At 39.9% G+C, this 23,361-nt stretch overlaps 1 protein-coding gene across 1 annotated transcript in view; it reads left to right on the forward strand.

Annotated features, from left to right (window-relative positions):
- dscaml1 (Down syndrome cell adhesion molecule like 1) overlaps window positions 1–23,361 on the forward strand; it is a 98,865-nt gene that overhangs the window by 15,196 nt on the left and 60,308 nt on the right. The window contains exon 3 of the mRNA XM_085243445.1: window positions 3,999–4,145. Coding sequence (XP_085099571.1) covers window positions 3,999–4,145 — 147 coding nt within the window. The remainder of the gene's footprint in view (window positions 1–3,998; window positions 4,146–23,361) is intronic.

A 23,361-nucleotide genomic window follows, 5' to 3' on the forward strand; every position in this document is an offset into this window, starting at 1 on the left:
GGGATCACTGACAGGAAGTACAAACCCGAGGTGACCTTGACTGGTTTAGCACCTCTGCTGTATTAAAATGTGACCACTGTCATCATCACGCCAAACATTTACAATCTGCCAAGCCGATTTTAAACACTCTATGAGAGGCTCAGTGGGCATTGGGGATTTTACTTGCTATTGACGAGAGGCAGCAGGGTCAGTCAGAGAGTAAATAAATGATTGAAAGAATTGGCTCGGCCACAACAGCCGAGGCCACTCTGTCGATCCAGGGTATCGATCTGAGGTAGATGGCTTCAGTGAAAAGCAAGGGCTGTTTAAATGAAAAACTGAGATTAGGACCTGATTGGAATTAATTGTGTTTTAGTTTTGATTTATTTACAAATTAAGCTTCAATTCACATTAGCCGCCCGTGAGTTAGGTGACCAAGTGAGAAACAATAACCAGGCATAATTAAGGTCCAAAGTGGCATGGTAGTGCCATAATTGTCAGTGTCAAGGCTCAATAGCCAATATGCATCATCTGTTTTTGGCAGGACATATATATGTCAAAAAGTGACATTTCCATGGTGTTGACACAGTCTGCCCCAGTCTTAACTCCTTAACAAGGCCCAAGGATTAGATGAACATGGATAAAGTAGGCTAGTGTGAAAGAAATAGACATGGTGAGACAAAGAATCAGGAAATTAAACATCGAACTTTAAGGTGAAAGACTCCCCACCGTTTGGACAAGGACACTGGCTTTGGTTCCAATGGGTTCCAGTGACAGTGGCGGCTGGCATAAAGCATTATTAATGACCAAGGAAACTGGCCTTCAGGCTAGGCGTTAATTATATCACTGGAGAGCTGGGGGAGAGCGAACACATAGGAGTGCAGGGCCACTCCCTCTGTTGTGTGTATGTGTGTTTTACATTGTTAAGTCATTACTGCCCTCATTTCTAAAGAGAGCCCGCATTGATAGATTGCTGGAAACACTCCCTAATATCAGCCTTTCTGAGACCCTTTCTGACTTCTGTAACTTTGTTTTTCTGTTCGTCTTATTCAAGTCAAATTGTGTCCAATGTGAATTGTCTGTGTTGAAAAATCTGGCAACATACCTTTAAACAAATGAGATGAAGATAGCAGCCAAGGCCACACAGTTCAGTTTATAAAACAGCTCTGTTTATTCGCTCGAGCTAGCATGTCCTTGAACTACCTGTCTGTCCTTCTTACCAGAATAATCCATTAATTTAATTTCACTTAATTTATTTAATGAAAATTTATGCTCTGATTCAGCATTTCACATTTTTCACCAATCAGGCTATTGCTACAGGCTAGTGTTTTCATCATTAAGCCTGTCTTAATCGCCACCATCCTTTCTGTACACTGGCACAGATTCACAGTTTAGTGCTCTGCATGCCATGTGCAGAGGGTGTGTTTTTGATGCCCTGGCGCCTGCATGTGACAGTTCCATCGGCTCTGTGCAACCCTCCACTCTTTGCCGTCTCATAGCATCTGTGGCGTTGTTCTTTAAAAGGCCAGCAGCAACTCGCTACGTATCCCCTTCAACACAGCTCCGAGTCGGTCCTCCTTACAATTGCCCCGTGATTTTTAAAGCTGTGGCTGAACAGTGAAAAACATGCTTAATGTGGCTGAACAGAGCACCAGACAAGGTTATTTACTCACCCTGCTTTAAGTATTTGTCGAACAGGACAGATGTCAGCTGTGAATTGTCAACATGTGAAAAAAGTATTTGAAAAAAATATTTGTGTTTTTTCGTTGTTGTTTGTTTTAGATGTATTACTATTTTTTATACCACTGCTTAAAATCAGGACTATCACTATATCCGAATGCCAATTCTTGATAATAATGACTAAAAAAATGATCCTTTAAGTTCAGTTAATGAATTCTGATTCTATAGAGAGCAACTATAAAGAATAATAGAGAATAAAGAATATTATAATAAAGAATTTCCACACATTTAAGATATATTTTAGGTTGTAATTTCCAATACCTAAAAGTATTCACCACCAGCATTGTTAGCTCAGTGTTCCACATTCCTTGTTACTTTTCTTAAAATGTATTCATTACCTTAATTAATCTCCAAAATAAGTAATTTGTTATATTATTTGTCGCGCATAATTACCTACAGTTCTATAAACTGAGGCAAAACAATATCCTAGTAAGGACAATCATACAATCTTACTTTTAGTGTTTACATTCAAAGTTGAAAACCATCTGAAAGCGACGTCCCCATGTTCATCACAGCAATTCTCCTGCAGGAACATGAACAGGTAAAAATACAGACTCCTGGATGTAGTTTGTACTTTTACTACTACATTCTTATTTTTTGGGCAATAAAAACCAACGCAATGCCTGAATCTCTACTTCTAAAGATGTAGACTTTGCCACCCTTTTCCTAAAAACTAAAATTCACCAGCTGGGCCAACGTCCTCATTTTAGGTTTGACAGCGTTTTAGTAGGTAAAGGTGAATGCTTGGACATGAATTGAGCTGCGGTTTGGGGAAGGCCTTGACTGGCGATGGCTCCCGGGCCTGGCAGATCCCCGTGCACTAAATAGAAGTGAAGAAGTTAAAGAATTGAAAACAAAGAGGGAGGGTGGGGCACGTAAACGAGAATAAACAGCTTGTAGAACTGGGGGAACCTAGATGACAACCGGAAGGAGCGTGTTTAGAGGTCCCACTCCTGAAATTCCGATACTCCAATTAGATGTGAGAAACATTGCAGTTAACTAAAATAAAAGTAAAAACTAGACTTTTGAAGACAAATGCAAATGAACTGAAATGATATTGTGAATTTGGAAAACCAAAATAGAAGTGAGTTTTAGTATCTGTTAGTCTGCTAAAAAAAATATTATTACAACATTCCCAATGAGACATTGATGGATGTGTTTATTGAAACTCTGGATGTTTACAAGATTACGAGGTAATGCTTTCAAAAACTTAAGTGTTTTTATTTTAATATTGATACTTATTTTCCTAAATCTTACCTCTGACATAAGCCCTTTATAAGATAATAATTAAAGAGACTAAACTAAATTAAACTAAACATCCATCCATCCATTTGCTTCCACTTATCCTTTTCAGGGTCGCGGGGGCTGCCGGAGCCTATCCCAGCTGTCATAGGGCTAAACATATTTTAAAAAATTACTTTGAATGAAATTAAATGGAATTAAAAATGAAAATAAAAATGAAAATAAAAATAAAAAACTAATTAGGAAATTAAAAAAACAACAACTATGGTTACTCTGGATTTCAGTACAAGTGCAGGAAGAAAAAGTCCTGTTTGGTGTTTTTATTGTTTCTGTTGATGCATCCTGTAGAGAACTGAAAGAACCTTTATAACAACATAATTGCAAATGTAATGTAATTACTGAATTTAATGCAATACAGTAACATGTTATTGAAAAGTGTAATGTGATTACAGTAGCACGTTACTGTGTAACATGTTACACTAAATACCAGTATGTACGGTAGACAGTAAAGAGAAACACAACAAATGATATTACAAATAGATTTAATTTTATGAATTTAGTTCCTTAATTTAAAAGGAAGAATAAATGTTTTCAATGAAAATGTAACAGATTATTATCAGATTATCTTTACCTTGTGTTCTTACATTGTAATTACATATTGCCTTTACGTGTCTGAACTCTATTATAGAGTATCCCAATCTTTTTATGATTTGGCTGTATGGTAGCCCTCCTGTGGTACTTTGCTTGACTAAACATTATAAAGACTTTTGTGGGCTGTTGACAGCCTTTGTGGACTAAATTGTATATAAAAAGCTATTTGAGAGATGTAGATTTGATTAAATTAAAGCATAAAAGTAAACTATACCTCTCATATCACAGTTTGTGCAGACTCCCAATTTATGATATCAGCATTCATCTGTCATTTTTAAATATCAGTATTAATATCAGATTGAGGTTTATTAAACTGAAGTGTCCACTGTCACTCTCACCCAGTGTACATCTAGTGACTAATATCAACTCTTTTCTTCACATACCAGTGTTCAGGGAGCCCTACACAGTCCGTGTGGCCGACCAGCGCTCCATGCGGGGTAATGTTGCCGTGTTCAAGTGCCTCATCCCCTCAGCTGTCCAGGAGTATGTCAGCGTTGTTTCCTGGGAGAAAGACACCGTCGCCATTGTCCCTGGTAGGAGATTCAGCCACTCATAATCAATGATTCATCAAAAAGCCCAAACTAAGACTGCAGACAAAAGCTTCAGGTTCATTTTCCAAGTTCATGCTCACTCTGTTTGTGTCTGTGGTTAATAATGGAAAGCAAATGATCTAATCTCATTCCACTACATAAATGGAATATTTGCAGGTGGAGAAATAAGAATTTTCTTTGTTATTGCAAATGAAGTCCAAGCTTTAAATCCAGGGATGTTTTTTTGTTTGTTTGTTTGTTTGTTTTTTTAAATGTGGTTTGCTTTCAGAACGTAATGGACTTTCTTGTGATTGTTGATTTCTCTTTATCAATAATAATCAATCTATTTGTGTTTATTTGTGTTGCTGGTACTGGTCCCAGTGAGAGAAGATGACAGAATGCCTCATTCATTCAAAAATAAGGCTGATGAAATGGCCTTTGCCTGACACATTCCTGGCTGCTCAGTCACTGTCACTGCTGTGGTTCAGAGCTGTGTTCTGTGGATAAATCAGACATTAGCAGACATGTGCTATTTGTGTTTGTGTGAGAGAGAGAAAGTGAGAAAGCAAGAGAGAGAGAGAGAGAGAGAAAGAGGAGGACCGAGGGGTGTGTGTGGACTGGGGTGTGTGTGTGTGTCTAATTTGATGTTATCACAGTCACCTAAAAGAGAGCAGCAACACCTCTAGGGCTCTCTTATGTCTGGTGTTGTTCACTCTGTTTCATCTGATCCTCTAAACAAATCATTCACTGTCTAACTGAAGAGTGAAAATATCAGTATGGGCCTCCTGCGTGCTGCTACGCTTGTGCATTGGCACTCGTGTGTATCTACAGTATGTGTTCAGGCTTGTGTTGCAGTGTTAACATTTGCTCCATGGAGCAATGGCAAATTGCAGGGTGTCAGATGAGACTGTTTAGGTCAGATGATACGCATTGTTCTCTGCCCCTTATCTTGCTCTCTGATACAGACTGCCTGTTTCATCTCTCAACACTGTGTGTGAGTGTGTCTATAAAGGTGTCTGTGTATTTGTGTGCCTCTCTATATTGCTCTGTCCTTCACACAGGAGCACTCATTGATCCAGCACAACTATAGTAAGTGTGTGTGTGTGTGGCCTGAGGGGGGTTTCCAGTCTGGATCGATAAAGCTTGCTGGTGGATTCCCCTCTCTCTTGTCACGGATCCCTCAGTGTGAGAGTGGTGAGACCGGGCCAGTCTGTTTGACTCATAGCTCTGTGGGTGTGTTTGTGTGCGTGTGTGTGTGTGTATGTGTATTTGCTAAAGCCACTGTATCATGGCTGTGTGCAAGAGCTCAGTGGGAGTATGTTATTGATCGCGTGATGGACGCCTTTGGTAAAGCATGCACATATAGACAAGCAAAAGTATGCACACACACACACACACACACACACACACACACACACACACACACACACACACACACACACACACACACACACATTTGAATGAGCAGCTCTTTGAGCTTTCAGCTGTGACCAGTTCATGTTATCCATAATCTTTAAGAAACAAACTATACATTCCATTGATTCCATTTGAATGAATTATCACTGCACGAACTACAATAATCTGTTTCATTTTCAATAACTGAAACACAATTTTTAAGGTGAAATGATCAGTCAGGTTATCAGTTGTCACTATTTCAATGATCACCATCATAACTTTCAATCACATATTTGTTCTTCTTGGATTTTTCTTGTTCTTATTCTTTTAGATGATTATAAATGGTCACTTTTACATTTCCGCACATATGAAGATGTCTAATAAGGCATCTTTAAACAAAATGGTTAATTGATTTTCCAATTGTTTACTAAGTAATATAATCCCGAAATATCTGAGCTGGCATTTCAAAATACTTGAGAGTATTTGTTTTCCCTTTTTCCTTCGCTTCCTTCTCTTCTCTACTTCTTCTCCTCTCAGTCCTGATGAATACGTTTTATTGGTGACACAGTGCATCTCTTCTTCTTTCTGTCCATCTTTGGCTTGATGCCCCCTCCTCAACCCTGGTACAGACTGGTGGCCCGTGTCAGCATCATAACCACACACACACACACACACACACACACACACACACACACACACACAAACAGAGACACAGAGGATCCATGTGCGGGCCCCACCTACCCCACTTGCACTCCACCATACACCTCATCCATCTATCCATCCACTTCATCTATCAGCTCCTGGTAGCATGTACAGCTTTCAGTCTTTCGATAGCGCTCGAGATGCTCTAGTGGTTTGCCATTTATTAGGGACACTGTATGCCAAGGTATTGGCTTGACAGGATGATACATGTCAAACAGACGGCTGTGTTGGTCAATAAAGCTAAGTTTGAATGGGCTTTGATGAAGAGGCAGGAGGGTGTTTGCTGACAGCTGGCCTCACTGTGAGACGACCCTGCCTGGGTGTCATGTCACTATTTGACAGCCAAATCTGTTTGCGTTGAGGCCTGTTCGTGGAGCGATTTGTGGGGGAGTAGACAGATAGATAGACAGGCAGACAGTCAAACAGTGCGAAGCTTTGCGTGTTGACTGGCTATCGTGGATTTTACTCCCTTGTCATATTCCTCCCCTTCTCGTGCTACTTCTCTATCTAGCCATGCCTCTCCCTTTAATTGATGGTTTGCTGGTGTTGCTGTCGGTTAGAAAATTAACATTTGTTTGCTTGTCAGTTAGGGAACTGAAAGAGTATGCTCTGACAGCGATGTGTACGAAGGAACTTCATCCGTGTGTATGTGTGAGTGTTTGCGTGTCACTTTGTTAGTATCGCTCTCCTCCTCCAGTTGGAGCTTAAAACATTGTGAGTTTTATCTGGTCGCCATGGTAACGGGTGCGATCCGGCGGGCGGAATGAGGAAGGTGTGAGGATGCATCGCTGCCTGATTTTTATAAGTGCATCACCACGGTTCATCTCCACCATACTCACACATGTGCACGCACGCACACACATACAGAGGACATATCAGCATATGTAGCATCTTTCTCTCTTTATTTCCTGCATTGCAAACTGTATAGTCCATCATCCATGGTCTGGATTAGGATGATGAAGCACTGTGTGTGACTTGTCGGTGACACTATGTGCCTGTGTGATATATATATTATTATAATAAACCTGTTGGCCACTCTGTTAACAGGGACAACAGCCAATATCTAGGAGCTTCCAGTGTAGAAGGCAGATATTTGAGCCAACACTTCCTAATCCGTCCAGCAGAGTTTATGAATGCAGGTACATTAACAAAGCTGTGTAAATTTTGCTCTCTACCTGCATGCAATCAAACCCCGCTTAAAGATGATTGGTCGTTAGAGGTTCAGTTGCAAACACACCTTGGATACATATTATGCATGTATTGTTATCGAGAATAGCTAATAACTGACCTAAAACCGTACAGCAGAATTGTCAAGCATATGTCAGTTTACTTTAAGTATTTTGGAAATGCATGCCAAAGTTTTACACGTTTGCACTGTAAAAGCTTGGGTTTTATATGGTGTGATCATACTTTTCCTTTGAAAGATGATCAGTTTTTCTCCTGCCATCCTGTAACTATATGTATTTTCTCACTTGTGCATGTTTTCCTATAATCCCAGAATGTGTCCCTGATTTCTACATCAGGCTTGTGTCAGGGGCATAACACTTGTTGCAGCACTCGAAAGGGCCAAGGAAACAAAAATGCAATGTGCAGACTTGGATGTTAATTTTAATCTTAATTTTAATAAATGATTGCCATGGGTTTAATTGTATTTGTGGGAAAGGAAATGTCCAAAAGTAAGCAACACATTCAACAATATCATCAGCATCTGTGATTGGACCATGATGTAGACATAACCCCAAACTTCAGGATTTTATGTTTCTTATAGACCTGCTTTTTCTCTTTCTCACTTTCTGTTTTACCTCTGCCTCCTAGGGTTCTCTTACTGCTTGACTTGACATTTATTCCTCTCAAGTGCTTATCAGGCCCACTTGATCGCCTCTTGTTTTGCATCATTATTTTTCTTCACATTCTGCTGTTTTCAGTGTGTCTGCCCTCTTCCTTTACTAAAAGTTAAAATAGAAATATCAAAGTTTGCCAAAAGACATTTACAGGAATGGTCTTTATTTTATGTAATAGCTACACATGAAGTCAGTGTAGTCTTTTTAATGTTCCTTTCTTTTGTGAGGCAGCTGAGTCAGTTCTGCAAACTGTACACACTTAGATATAATGTGCTTGCTTCATTAGAGCCAAAGAAACTACAGCTTATTTGAATTACACATTTACATACTGTGGTTGAATGAACTATTCAGGTGGCATCTGAGTAGCATGCTTCATTAAATGTTAATGAGAACATTGTGAGTCATATTACAGCATTAAACCAGGGTAAGGGATAAAGAGATTAACACACACAATTAAGTTGTTTTCGTTTATCTTAAACAATGTATGGCTTCTTAAAGAACAATCTTTATTCGTATGAGAAAGAAGACACTTGCAATGTTACAATATTTTTGAAAATTGTAATAGATTGAACAAGCAAATAGAGTCACAGAACAATACTAAGTGATTGATTAGTTGATATCGCGGGAGATAACAACAGAAAGCGTAAACATCGAGGGTGAAGAGGGTGTGGAAAAGTGTGACGTCTGTGTTTTTTTTGCATTGATTGAGGCTGTTTAATCCCCCTTCTCTTTCACACACACTGCCTCTCTCTCTGTGAAGTGTAGCGTCACCACAGCTGCAGTAGCTTCTGTCCCAGTCTCCATTTTGTAGCCACTCCGCAGAGGACCTGTACTCTTCCCACCCCTCTGTCTTTCCACTTTTAACTTTATCCCTCTCCCGCCCTTCTTTTCTAGAGGCACTTATTAGGAAATAGTGAAGTGACAAAGCATCGTCTTTTTTTCTTCCACTCCATCAGGCCTGAAAGTGAACAACAGATAGGCTGAAAAATGGCAGAATAGGCAGAAAAAGAGAGAGACAAAGTGGCACAAAAGCATGACATGTTAAATTATGCAGATGGGAAAGTGGGCATAGGATGCAGGGATGATGGAATGAGGTGGGTAGGTGTATGAGGACATATAAGGGGTTGGACAGATGGACAAAGAAAGAGGTGTGTGCGCTGAGATTTCCTGCTGTCCCCAGCACCCCAGGGAGGGAGAGAAGGCCAGAGGCTTTAAAGCCAGTGGGGCCTACCATTAAAGATGCATCTGACAAGTACTTAATGCTCCCCTACCTCCCCTCTCCCCTCCATTTCTCATTTTTCTTTAGACTTTCTTTACTTGTTCCTGTTAGTATCTAACCATTAACCATTACACACATGGTGCACATCTATGTGTGTTTGTCTTTAGAATGGTTACCATTCATACCTAGGGTAAAGGTGGGGGAAGAGGGCAGGCAGGGGGGTAACTGTGGAGGGGAAATGGGTGCTGTTTACTTATTGATGTGTATTTATGGGCTGTGTGTGTGTGTGTGTGTGTGTGTGTGTGTGTGTGTGTGTGTGTGTGTGTGTGTGTGTGTGTCCGATTCTGGCAGTGATGCATGTTAGGTTGGGTTATTTATTCAGCACTCGTGTTTGGATGTTTTACAGAGAGAACAGGTGCAGAGTGACTCTGAGCTTGCTCTGTTTGAGCGGACTTTGTGTGCGCATGTGTGTGTGCGTGCGTGTGTGTGCTAGCTGTGTCAGTGAGACAGACAGAAAGAGAGTCAGACACAGGGGCATTCACTGCTGTCCAGGCACTGATAGGGCCGCTGTGTTTGTCTTTGTGGATAACATGATTTGAATATTGAAAAGAAATTCTATTTTGTAGATTTCAGATAGATAGATAGATAGATAGATAGATAGATAGATAGATAGATAGATAGATAGATAGATAGATAGATAGATAGATAGATAGATAGATAGATAGATAGATAGATAGATAGATAGAAAGTACATGCTCAGGAACATGGATGTTCTGCATAGAGATTGAAATGGCGGGAGAGATGGAGGGAGGTTGAAGGAGGGAGAGAGGGAGGTAGGAAGTGAGAGAGGGTTGTGCACGAGGAGAATTTCAATGGCACTCCAATCATGCAGGCAGTCTCGTTAGCCCAGGGAACATTTGCATAGCGCTTCGGCGAATTCATTTGGCGTTACTCAGAGAAGATGGCTCCCTTTTTCTCTCAGCTAGTTAGTTATTCATTAAGCACAAGGTGTTCAGAAGCACATTCACGCGAATTTCTCATGCATCCGTGTGTGTGTGTGTGTGTGTGTTTTTGTGACCTGTTGACCGGTGTGCCTTTCATGTTACACTGTATGTTTCTTGTTATATAGGCTTTGTTGCAGATCTACCTCCCATGAGGTTTGCATATTTATGACTGACTGGATACGTGCCCTGGATCTTTCCACGTATATCCTTACAATACTGACTAGGTACATGCCAGCAGACAGAATTGCTGTCAGATATTGTGCCAATTGCAGAGCCAACGTCAGAGCATTACTCATCACCCACCGTGATCTCGCCAACAACTTCTTCCTCAAGTAGTGACGCCGGAGCTTTAAATTTTATATCGCTGCTGCCTTTCTCCTCCTCTTCCATCCCAAGAAGCTAATTAGGGGAAAAAATACATGATAGAGGTTCAGACAATTAGATTTTTACCTCAGATCATCACTAATGGGGAGCATAACTTGCCTAAAAAAGCATGTCACTTGTAAGATTGGTTAGGATTGTGTGTGTTTGTCAGGGGTGGGAGTATGGGTGGTGTCAATGAGGAAGCAGAGCCAGTAAGTGAAGATGACACACATAATGAAGAATGCAGTGGATGTGTTATTCTAATTATCCCACTGACACCTTGCGATCTAATGTTGTTTGACAGTGCACAAAAACCATGGTGAAGAGCTGCACTTGTATGCACATTTGTGTGTGTATGTGTGTGTGTGCTGGGTGTGTGTGTGTGTGTGTGTGTGTAAGTGCGTGCGTTGGAATCTGCAACCAGGAATTTGCAGTGACAGTGTTTGTCACATGTGCTTAAGCTGTAGGGTGAATTCACTTTGTGTGACCTTTGCTTAAGTTGGTCTGCTGCTCATTTTAAGTAGGCAAACACCATAGTTTGTGTTTGACACGAGTTACTTATTTCACCTTTATTTGAAAAAAGAGAACTGCATCATGTATTGGCTTCAAATGGTTGAACTGCACTCTTAAGTAGGTGAGAAAACATGAGCTGGAACTGTTTAAAGTTAGGAAAAAAAACTGTGCTGTGGGCCAATATTTATTGTTTTCTTCAAAAAATCAAATAGTGTATGATTGGTGAAACCATACAGAAGCATGTTTTAAGTAAACATTTCAAGCTATTATCTTAAAATTTCAACTAACTAAAATAACTTGAAATTTCAAGTAAGTCAAAATTTGGAGATAATAATTGAAAATTCAGGTTTTTCTTTTTTAATGGCCGAAATAAGCTTCCATAAACACCACCAGCTGATTAAACTAAAGGAAAAAAAAAGATTTGGAATTAATTGATTAATGGTTTAAGTCATTCTTGAGAAAAAATGAAAATACCACAAATTCCTAACAGGTTTTATAGAAGACGATTTGCTTCTTCTTTGCATCATTGTCGACTTTTAGAAGTTGTGATGTTGTGACAATTTTCTGCCATTTGTGGACAAATTGGTTAATGATAAAATGTGAGGCTTTATCATTATTGATCATTTTCAGTTCAGCCCTGCTGTGTACAGAGTGCAGTGTTGCCATTAAACACTGAAAATGTTTCATTCGGAGTCAAGAATATGATGACTTTGACGACTGTAATCGCAGCAGATAATGCTGAAGTTGAGTGTCGGCAGGTCGAAAAATGTGTCTAGTTGTTACATTTGTGTTAAAGAAAAGGCTACATAAGCAAAGGAAAAGAAAGAAAACAGAGCATTCCTATGTGCATCTGTAGTTGTAGACATGCATGTGTTTCTGTGTATTTGTGTTTTTAGTAGTGCGCTGGGGGCAGGGCAATATGAGAGATATCCTGTTCCAACACATCCCCGCTGGAGCTGACTTAATGACCCATGACCTGAAGATGTACATGCTAGGAGAAGAGAGAGGGAGGGTGCAAGGAGGCAGGGTAGCTGAAGAGGAAGAGGAGGAGGAGGAAAGCAGAGGGGTGTTGGACCGGGAACAAAATGGATGAAAATTGAAGCAAATAAAGCAGAAAAGAGATGAAAATGTGTTCTGCTTGATGCATTGCTCTCTATTTCTTTGTCCTTCCAGTCTCTTTCTCTCTCTGGAACACGTCTTGGTTTGACCAGCGTCGTGTCCATCTGCTTGAGGAGCTCCTCCTCTTACCTCTCTTTGTCTGCCTCTGGCACTCTTCTCACTTTTCTGGATCCACTTCTTTTCTTTGGGCTGAAAGATCACAGTTAATCAAAGTCAGGATGGCGACAGCCGACAGACCCATGACACGCAGCCCACAGTGGACACAAGCAGAGGCAGTAAGGGAGAGACAGAGTGCTTCAAAGTAAAAGGACAGCGAGATAGCCGTAGAATAAGAAGACAGGTGAAACAGGTTTGCACATTTGACCTGCACTTCCTTTTTTTTTAGTCCTTCTCAATTTTTATTTTACCCTTTCTGACACTTGCCATTTTTATTGGATTTCTGGACTTTCCCGCCCTTCCCACTCTTTCCCTCTAACCTCACATAACCTCTGTCATATCTGTTAAATTCAGATGTGCATCTGCCTGTGTGTGTGTAAGTACATGAGCGCATGTGTGTGAGCCCACTGATCTCCCTTGTCAGCAGTGCCATCTCTGTGTTTTATTAATAGCTAATCAATGAGCTCTCTGGGATCTATGAGATGGCCTGAGGACTCCCATAAGACATATGCCTCCGTATCAGCGCACACACATCAATAGCTCATAGAAGTCGGTGGAGTATAACACATTTAGAGTTGGTGTTGTTGTTGTTTTTTTGTCAATACCTTTTTTTTTTTCAAGTTTTCGGTTCGTATTTTAATTTAGCTGCAGCAACAAAGTGGTGCAAGCAGCTCAGATCCATTATAGACCGATTCACATCTGCCCTTCATGTTTCCATATCTGGTTTGTTTGTGTCATAAATGCACTCTTTCTTTCTCACTTTCTGTTTTACCTCTGCCTCCTAGGGTTCTCTTACTGCTTGACTTGACATTTATTCCTCTCAAGCGCTTATCAGGCCCACTTGATCGCCTCTTGTTTTGCATCATTATTTTTCTTCACATTCTGCTGTTTTCAGTGTGTCTGCCCTCTTCCTATTCTTCCCTCACCTACCTATTTTCTCTGCGCTCACTTTCTGTACCTTAGCTGTTGGTATTTTGAAAGTGCAGCCTGTTTTTTTTTCTTCTTTCCATTTTGTTTTTTGTCTGTTTTGTTCATGTGCATAGCCATTGTTTTACGATGCCCAGGGCAATCTGGGTTTTTGTTCCTCTCACTCACTGGGGACATTGTTTGAAAACAGAAATGTGAGTTTCAAATGTCTTTGGAGGAATCCTCCAACTTTTTGCTTTTTCATTTATAAGCACCCAAACTAAATAAAGGATACTGCTATTAATAATCCAATTTTTGGTGTGGTCAACAAACAAAATTAAACATTTTGTTTTAAAAATCCACTTTTAAAAAAGTTAAAAATGCACCTTATTCAAATATAATGATTTATCCATAACATAAAGTCATTAAAACTTCTACTAAGTCCCCAAAACAGAACCCAGTCCTCCCCAGAATTCACCCCCAGTTAATGGGAATACACGATTGCAGTGTTGTGCAGATATTTGGAAATGTTTATGCGTTTCTTAGAAGTCATTCTGCTTAATTTGTCTTTACTGTAATGGGTGTATCTGATTTTTCAAACAAAACTCCTGAGTTTTATTGTGTTAAAGTGACAGAACAGAGACAAAGTTTAGGCTAAGCCTTAAGTTTCTGTTTTAGTGCTTTGGTTTACAAACTTGCATTCGCAGCACCATCTATAGTAGCAGCCCAGGTGTATTAGCAGCTCACGGCCGACACCATGCCCTTGTATTTCAGCCTACGCTATGCTGAAGTTGTGGACACTATCATATTTCATGTTTCATGCTTCATCTAGCCAACAATTGTGGTGCCAAAATGAATGTAGCCTCTTCTCATGTTTTATTTTTTGGCAAATTTTGCAATTTTGTGGTGTTTTGTGAGCAATGTTTTTCTCTTGGACAACGACTGTCTGAGCAGTCACTGAAACAGCTTTTGACTTGGCTTAGACTTTATGCCAAGTCAAAAGAACGTTCTCATCTGTTTTTCAATGCAGTGACACATTTTGTAGGTGGGAAATCACAACTCAAAATTGTGTCCTTTTCAACCTCCAGGTGTTCAATGCACAAAGCCAGAAGAAAAACCTTGCCGCCTCCAGGTTTGCTTTGTTGCGCATGAAGTAAAGTTAACAATGTTAAGCTAGTAGTGAGAGCTTGCATCAATTATGACAATACAGCCACAGTTTCAAGTGAGCTAAAGGACTAAATTAATTATCATTCAGCCGAACTCATACGTAGAGAAGCTCTACTTTATTTTTATTGTCCAAGATTCCATTATGTGGAATAACATCAGGACTTAGAAAGAGCATTGTTGTCAGTTGTCACTGAATGCAGCACGGAGAAACACGCTGCCATAGTGAAGGCCATTTTTTAAAGGAAGCTTTCTTATAACCTGACTATATTTTGTCTTTCAATACTATTCCTATATCCAGCTGCCCTCTGACAAAGAATGTGTGTTTTGGTGTGTGAGAGAGCAAGAGAAAGAAGGCAATCTTTTTACATCTAAGCTTAGCTGACTAAGGCTCCCAGAAGACAAAGAAAGGGTGAGAGGAGTGCGGGAAGCGAGAGTATAGTGGAAAAAGAGAATGTAATTTGAATCTCATATACATTTCAGTTGAAAGTCATTTTAGCCTTGGTACATTCTCTCTGGAGTCAGTTTTACACACACACACACACACACACACACACACACACACACACACACACACACACACACACACACACACACACACACACTCCCCCACCCACACTTGTGGACAAAGCTCTTGTGTATGAGCACAGATTGACAGTTGAGTGCTCACACTACAGCTCATTCATCCTTGTTGACTACATCTCTGCAGCCAAGTTGAAAATGAATGATGTGTCAGATGCAGCCTCTCTACAAAATAAAACATATTGTTTTCTATTGTAGCTACAATTGCTTGCGTACAAATACAACATTACAGTTTTTTACAGACGCTAGGACACATTTCTCAATACTTAGGTCACTTTTGCAAAACTCCTCACACAGTGAGCACAACAGAAGTCTATGTGGGCTAAACTGAGGATCAGTTATCATTGTTTTGGCACAAAATGCATTCAATGACTACATCTCTCAAATTTCATGAATTATTTTCTCACTTAGACACAACAACTGCCAAAAATCTTTGTACGTACAGGACATTTTGCATGTGCTTACATACTGTTTTCAAAACTGTTAAACTTATGGCCAAAACAATAACACAATGCAAAACTTAAAAAGACAGCAAAATGCAACAGCAATATTTTAGTGAAACATATTTTAAATCTAAAAATGCAGTTTAACCAGCCACAGCTTATTCTCATTGTAGATGAACATCTACACAGGTGTTACTCCTTCAATTTTTCAACTCCTTCAATTCTGGCAGCCAGAAGATTATTTCCTAGGTGTATTGCCCTAGATGACATGAGATGTGATGTGGATGAGAACCTGTGGCCAAATGGAGAAGACCAAGTAGATTAGCATTACTATTGTATGTGTATCAGTGGATGGTGTGTATACAAATTCTTGTATTTTGGGATTACTTAGTGCAAAAAAATAAAAATACATAAACAAATATTAACGAATTCTGCATGATGTCCGATTCATTCCAGTAACATATATTGAAATTATAAACAGAGATGTGTCCTTGTTTTACACAAGAAAACACTGTGTAATGCTACATGTTGTTAGTGTTTTTTAGGTCGTTGTTTTGTGGGTGACAAAGTGTGTTTGTCGGCTGTCAACCTTTGCTAGTGTTCTGGAAGAATGAGTTTATTTGAGACCTGAATAAAGTGTTTTGGTAGTTGTAGTGCATTTTGAATGTGAAATGAACTGCTTTGCCAAGCTGACGGTCAGTTAGGAGGATTGTGTGAAGTGTTTTGCAAAAGTGACCTAAGTATTGGGAAATGTGTCCTAGCGGCTGTAAAAAACTGTAAAAGCTGGTAAAAAGAAAGAAAGGAAGGAAAACAACCTGTGGGCGACAAACTTGTTTTTGCGTTTACATTCCTCCAAAACATGTATCCTAAGAAAAACACAGCTGCTTTAAAACTGTGTTTGGTGTCCAAGTGAAAAACTTTAGAAGTTTGATTTTTTTAGTCTTTCTGGGCAGTGGTCTTAACTTTTTGGCCTTTTAAGAGTATATGTGCAATTTTGGAAAACCAGGAAGTTAATGACACTGTTGTGACTTAAACCTGCCAAGGCTACATATCAGGCGGTTCTTGCAATGTCAACACTGTAGAGAGAGATTTTGACTTAAGCACTCTCACTCGCCAATGGCATCCATCTCCAGCATCCCCCGATTTGCTTTGTGTGTGTGCATCTGTGTAAGCATGTCTCTTTTCCTCTGCATAAACAGTGTTCCCTTTTCCTGCAGGCTGACAAGTAAATGCCTTGTTTATTTCTGTTGACTGGAAAAAAGATGTCTATTGGTCCCTTATACCTACAATTCTTTCTCATTACCCATCTTTTTTTTTTTTTTTTGCAATTTTAGACTAACATAGGTGGGAATGATAGAGTAATCAGCTATAGGACAGATGAGAAAACAAAAAAAAAAAAAGAGTTTCATGTTTATTACACAGTTATTAACATTAACGTATCTTCATGCTGTGGCAGCTTATATAGACTGTAGTCATGTGGCACTATGGAATGTATGTTGAAAACAGTATATTCAGTTCTATCCGCCTGATACACTGACCTGATAAACTGATCCCCCAATTCATTTGGTATCACCCTAGAGGGTGTGGGTATAAGTGGAACTTGACATCACTTTACTGGGCATGCAATAAATTCTGTTCAGTTTTTTAAGTGCAGGATAATGTATAACATGCAAAAATGTGATTGCTGTTATTTTTAAAACACACATTTTTAAAACCACCATGTGCATACACAGTGTGTTTGCACAAGTAGTTAGGTGTAGATTAGCCAAGTAACTGCTGCTCTGATGCCTGGCATCCTGGATTCAGGTTAGTTTCTGTTGCTATGGAAATGGCATAAACTTTCATGTAACCTCAAGCTGTAGCTATCTAAAGGCATTTAATTAAGCCTATCTTTAGTTCACAATATCGGAATATTATTAAGCAGTTCTCTATTTATAATAATATTTAATTCACAATAACATCAATGCATAAACTGTGAAAGAGCATTGTGGAAGAGTAGCCTGGACACACTGACATAACTAATTAATAGTGGTTCAAAACCAATGTCAGAGCCCCAATTTTTCTGTAATTCAGACTGAACCAGAACAAGCATATTTTACCCACCACAAAAGATTTGAAAGAATTCTGCTTCATACAGAGAAGTACATTGCTGCATCGCGTTTTCTTCTGTTTCTTTTCAAGTGACCAATGAAGAAAATTAAATCTTCAGTAACAGTTTAAACATTTTCTCTCAAATGAATAAAATTAAAATGTAAAAGTTGGTTAAAAATACGCATTTGTATCAGGTTAAGTGACTCCTATCGAAGTGTCGTTGGAGATAACACCCTATCTGCAAAATAAAATCTTTATTGTGTTTTCCTAAGCCAGATAAAAAGGTTGCTAAACATAAGGTTGTTAATTGAGTCCTGCAGTCAATAAGTGCCTTGCCCCATTACCGCTGTTGCTGCTGTTTTCTTAGGACATAAATAAATGAAATACTTTATAGTACATCTTCATGTAAACCATAATTAAGAGGGTATTGATGCTTAAATGGATCAAGATATGGATGAATAGAAATAGTCAGTTGTGCTGCTGAAAATAGTTAGATTAGCTAGATTAGTGTAGTTATAACTAATTAAAAAAGTTATATTATTAATTTATATTAAAAAAATTGGATGTCAACTGGGCATCATTTGCATCTAAAAAAATCTAAAATTTCTTTGTCCATCAACAGAAAATGACCCAATTTTTCAGTGTTAGCCATTATTTTAGTTTGACCTACTGTATGGAAGCCATCTACCTATTACGTGCATGTTGCACATGCTCAGTGTAGGAGGTGGGTGGGTAATTGTAACATCAGTTGATAACCTCTGAATATGACTGTATGTTTTCCTCTCCAGAAGTCGACAGCATGTAGCAGTATTCCACTAATAGGGAGAGTGGCTCTGCATATACGCAATGTGTTGCTGTGCAGGACAGAAGCATTCTGCCACGCTTAGAGTGTGTGTGTGTCTGTGTGCTGTGTGTGTCCTATCTGTGGGCTTGAATTTGTACATTTAAGTATGAATATGCATGGTTGTGCATCTGTGTACTTACGCTTTCGTCTGCTTTTTCTTCCGTGTGTGCACACTCAAAGTGTATGTGGGACAATAATTTTGGACTTTGGGGAGAGAAAGAAGATGAAATAGAGATACAGACTCAAGGAGAAATTGAGAGATAGGAAGAAGAGAGCTAAGAATAAGTGATGAAAGAAAGATGCAGGATAAAGGGAAAAAAAGAAGTTGCCAAGGAGAGATTGATAGAGAGAATAAAAGGCAGAGGAGTACTCTCCAGAGATATGCTGCACATGGGGACCAAAGACACTTTCTGCCACCATAAGCATGTTTAAATTTTGAACAGGCACTTAAGAGGGACAGCACAGAAATGCATATTTCTCAAAGAGGTTCGGAGCAGGCGCTTGTGGGTAAAGCAGTGATTTTTATGAAAGACAAAGAGGTGTTTAAAATAAGGGAGTGAGCAGAAAAGGGGAGAGTTAGAGTGGAAGAAGAGAGGGGAAAGAGAGATGCAGGCTTTCTTAATGGAGGTGTTTTTGCTTCACTAATTTTAAGGCCCATTTAACAGAGTGTGCTTCTTTCTACTCTCCCACTGCCTCTGCCTCGCTCACGCCCCATCCTTCCATCTCACCCTCTCCTCTCTTTCCCTACATCTTCAGTTAATTTAATGAAGGGTTACCCGATTGCTTTTAGCATTAATATTCCAATACCAAGTGATGTAAATAATGAATGCAACCTTCCCCTGTTCTGTCCCTCCATCTCTCTCACTCTCTGGATGATGTTGAGCCCCATCTGTCGTCTCTGCGGTGGCACAGAGCACTCCCCAAGGATGAGAGGGAAAAGTGGGATAAGAGGGCAGGGCGAGAAAAGGAGGGAGGGGAGGGCGAAGGGTGAGAGATGGTGTGTCTAGATGGAGCATCGCTGAGATTTTGTGGTTGTGGTTTTGTTTCAGTATGAATAGAAGATTTGTTTTACACATTTGAATTTAGTATCACAGCTGATCACTACACTGTGGGCTTTAATGGTCTCCAACTACAGACCTGGATTCCAGGTCCAAGAGATTTCTGAGGGTTTTGGATTCATTTTCACATGCAGCACACAGTTGTTTCTTTAACTTACCCAATTTGGGGAATACCCAGTCTTTTATTTGAGAATAATTATTGCAGTTATAGTGGGATAGTTGATTTTTTCATAGGTAAAACTTACAGGAAACCTGACCAAAAAAATCTGATGCTTAAAGAAAAGTTCATATTTTGCAAAGACAGTTCTCTCTCAAGAGAGAACTTCAATGTGTTGAGCTCTCATTTTTGAGTCTCCTAAACATGCAGAGAAGTGTAGGAGGTACAAGGAACATGATGGGCAAGAGTTGTTAATTTTTCAGTGAATAGAGATGAAATTTAGGGGTAAAATAGTATTTATATTAGTGTGTATGTCAGTGATTTTTGTTCATTTACCCAAATAGGAAGAATTCCAACTGTACAGACGTTACCTGTAATCCAACAACAATGAATGTGCAACTGTGGCTGTGTTTTTGTGTTTGGTTTAGCCTGTGACTGATCTCACAGCTCACCAGGAACTACAGTTCTTCTCTGATATCCTCCACCTTCATTTCGTCTGATCTGCACATTTGTGAAAAAGACTCATAATGCCTCACCGTGAAATATGATCAAATTCCCACCCACCTAAATGTTTTCCTTTGACTTTGTATATCATATCACTGTTTCTCACATTTGAACGTTTTGCCGTTATTTAACCAGAAAGTGAAACTCATGAGATGAAGAGTTTCTTCCATCAGCAGCATTAACCTAGAATGTTTTTCTTTCTGATTTCACTTTAAGATAGACAAGCCTGGCCAATCCCTGTGATTAAGGTAAAAATAAAACAGTGACAGTGAGTCTGTTGATGACAAGTTCAATTTAATATGTGCATTATAATGTTAAACATTTCAGCACAAGGTCTAATGTATGCTAGGAAGCTTTTTAGTCACAAGAGAGGGTGAAGAAGAAGATACTGTGAAAAAAGGGAAGTTGGAGAGCTGGTGTCTGGTTTAGACTGCAGGCCTCTTGCAAACTAGTAATGAGTGGAGCTAATTAATTTAGACTCTGCCAACAGATGGCTAAAGCCACATGGCAGCCACTAAGGGAGGTACTCCTCTTTCCTCTCACTCTCTGTTTCTCTTTTCCTTTAACTGTCTCTGTCCATTTCTTGAGCCGCACTCATTGTTAGCCCCTATGCTTCATGTGTGTGTGTGTGTGTGTGTGTGTGCATGTATCTTCGAAGTTGTCACTGGCAGCCAGAGTATTTGATCGATCTTCACTGAGCAAAGGCCTCTGGAGTAGACATGGGAGCTTTCAGGCTATTAAGCAATTATACACTCTCAAGGTGGTCACCTCAACCTTTAACACAAAGAGAGAGAGAGGGTGAGAAAGTATTTTTCTAGGTATGCATTTGTTCCTGCAGGCAGAGGAGACTGGATGGAGGGATGAAGAAAAGGCAGATGGAGAAATGGTGGAAAATGATTTTGGTATTAATGGCTACATTTGTCTGCAGCTTCGCTTGCTCGTGTAAACACGACTCCAGCATCATATTGTGACCTCACCCCACTCATCTACCGCCACACACATACATACACAGCCACTTACCACTTAAATCTACTTCTCTCACAATACCACCACACACACACAGAAGCCACACTACAACCACTCTGGTGTTTCTGCAACTAAAGCCATTTCTGAGGAGTTTCCCTGAGTACCTAAGCGGGAAAACACATTAAAGTTTAACTCGTTGTGGAAATAAGGAGGAAGGAAAGGAATAAAGGGGACAGTATTGTCACACACGCTATTCTTCCCTCGCTACCCTCTCACTCTCTGCGGTTCACTTTTCTTTTTCTTTGCTAAATCAGAAGGCTGAAGAATTCGAAAGGGATAAAGAGAGGAGACGATCAGGTATTGGGAAGAATATTGATATTCAGTAATAAGTCTGTCCCGCTATGATGCATTATTTTATTCCACATTTTACACAACTGAATCGGTGTTTAGCCACTCGAAAAGAACCTGCTGTCCACTGTATAGTTCTGAGAGAAATGTAAGTAGTAAAAATTACGTGTCTTTATTCCAACCCCTCCTTTCCAATAATGGATTTCCCCTTTTCTGCCGAACGACAAATGTCTCAGGGTGCAGAAACATAAACAGATAAAAAGTGAGGGAGGGAGCAGAAAGAAAAAAAGGGGGAGAGAGTAGAGGACAGATGGGGTAGCTGGCAAGCACGTGGCACACTTTGCATGGGAGTGTGTGTGTGTGTGTGTGTGAGAGAGAGAGCGAGAGACACAATAGTGGTAATTATCCTAGCCGTTGAGTGCACAGAGAGCTTGGCAGTATAGGGTCTGAATGGGGGGGTGGGGGGGGGGTGGAGGGAGAGAGGGATAGGCAGTCAAACAGTAATATAATCATAGTCCTTTGTGTGAGCGAGAGCAGAGGGCAGCTCAGTGTCAGCTGTTATTGAGTGCTTATCCCCTAACGGCCTCCCCTACACGCAAACACACGTACACAAATGCACACAATGTACAGCCATGCCGATGAAATCGCACTATTCATGCAGTGCTCAGCCACTTTCACACGTCGGTTCCCTGCAAATCCATCAGTCACAGCCGAACAATGTGCATTATTTAAGCCAAACATTATGGCTAATCTGACATGCAGTGAAGGGTTCCCCGTTGTTGCGACAGGTGACAATTTGAGTTGCTAATACAAAGCTTAATCACTATGGTAACTAGTGTTAATGCTTGAGTTGTCTTAACTACTGCACACAACGCAAGCTTTGTTCATTCATCATCTGCTTCTCATTTACCTACTGTGCAGGAAATCTGCAATCCCTTCTGCTTTTGGAGAAAGTCAACATCTCTAATACTGTATGTGTGCACTTGTGCTGGTAACATGGGGGCATGTAATGCACATTTTATGGGCACTTCTCTTCGAATCCTTTACAATAGAGGAATCAATAATTGAAAAAGTAGTCAATTAAATCCCAAATAAGACACTTATACACAGCTGTAGTCTTAAAATAACAAAGATGTTAAAATAATGGGCTTGCGACAACATCAAGTTTTGTGTGTGTGTGTGTGTGTGGGGGGGGTAACAGCAGCAGTTAAACAGTGTGATATGGAAGCATGTTTAGGACTCATAAATAATTCTCTGGCCTGGTCTTGATCCTTCAGCCCAGAGGAAATCCCACAGCAGACTAGATAAAATGCGCAGGACACATCTTAGACTTGACCTTCTACTGTATCCTCACACAGACACACTGAAGCCTCCTTAGACATCTTTCTTTCAGCATGGCCTCTTTCTGTCTTTTGACCCTCACTTACTCTCTCTTTCTCTCTCTGTTCCAGCTCTGCGGGGATCGGCTTAGCTTCTGCACATCCTTGATGATAAATAAATGTTTCGCTTTGTCTCCACATCAATAATGCAGACTTACTTTAAGTGCTGCTTTGGGGGCTTATATTCTCCGTCTTTTTCCTCTGTTCTACCCTCTCCCTCACTTCTTTCCTCACCTCCATTCTTCCATCCGATAGAAGACAAGAGGCAGAGAGGGAAAACTTCGAAAAGCACTCAGAACCTCCTCCGGTCTTTCAAGGACTACCTGTGGCTTTGTGAGTGAAAAGCATGGGTTTACTAAAGCAACAGGAGAGAACCACAAAAAAGGAGATTAAAACAGATTTTGATTTATGAAAAATTATTATTATTGATTGAAAAGTGGGAGAAAAGGCAAATATTCATTCAAA

The sequence above is a fragment of the Mchenga conophoros genome, linkage group LG14 (genome assembly GCF_057382185.1).
Source record: "Mchenga conophoros isolate Kocher_MC1m ecotype Shallow Benthic linkage group LG14, M_conophoros_male_GT1.1, whole genome shotgun sequence".
NCBI lineage: Eukaryota > Metazoa > Chordata > Actinopteri > Cichliformes > Cichlidae > Mchenga > Mchenga conophoros.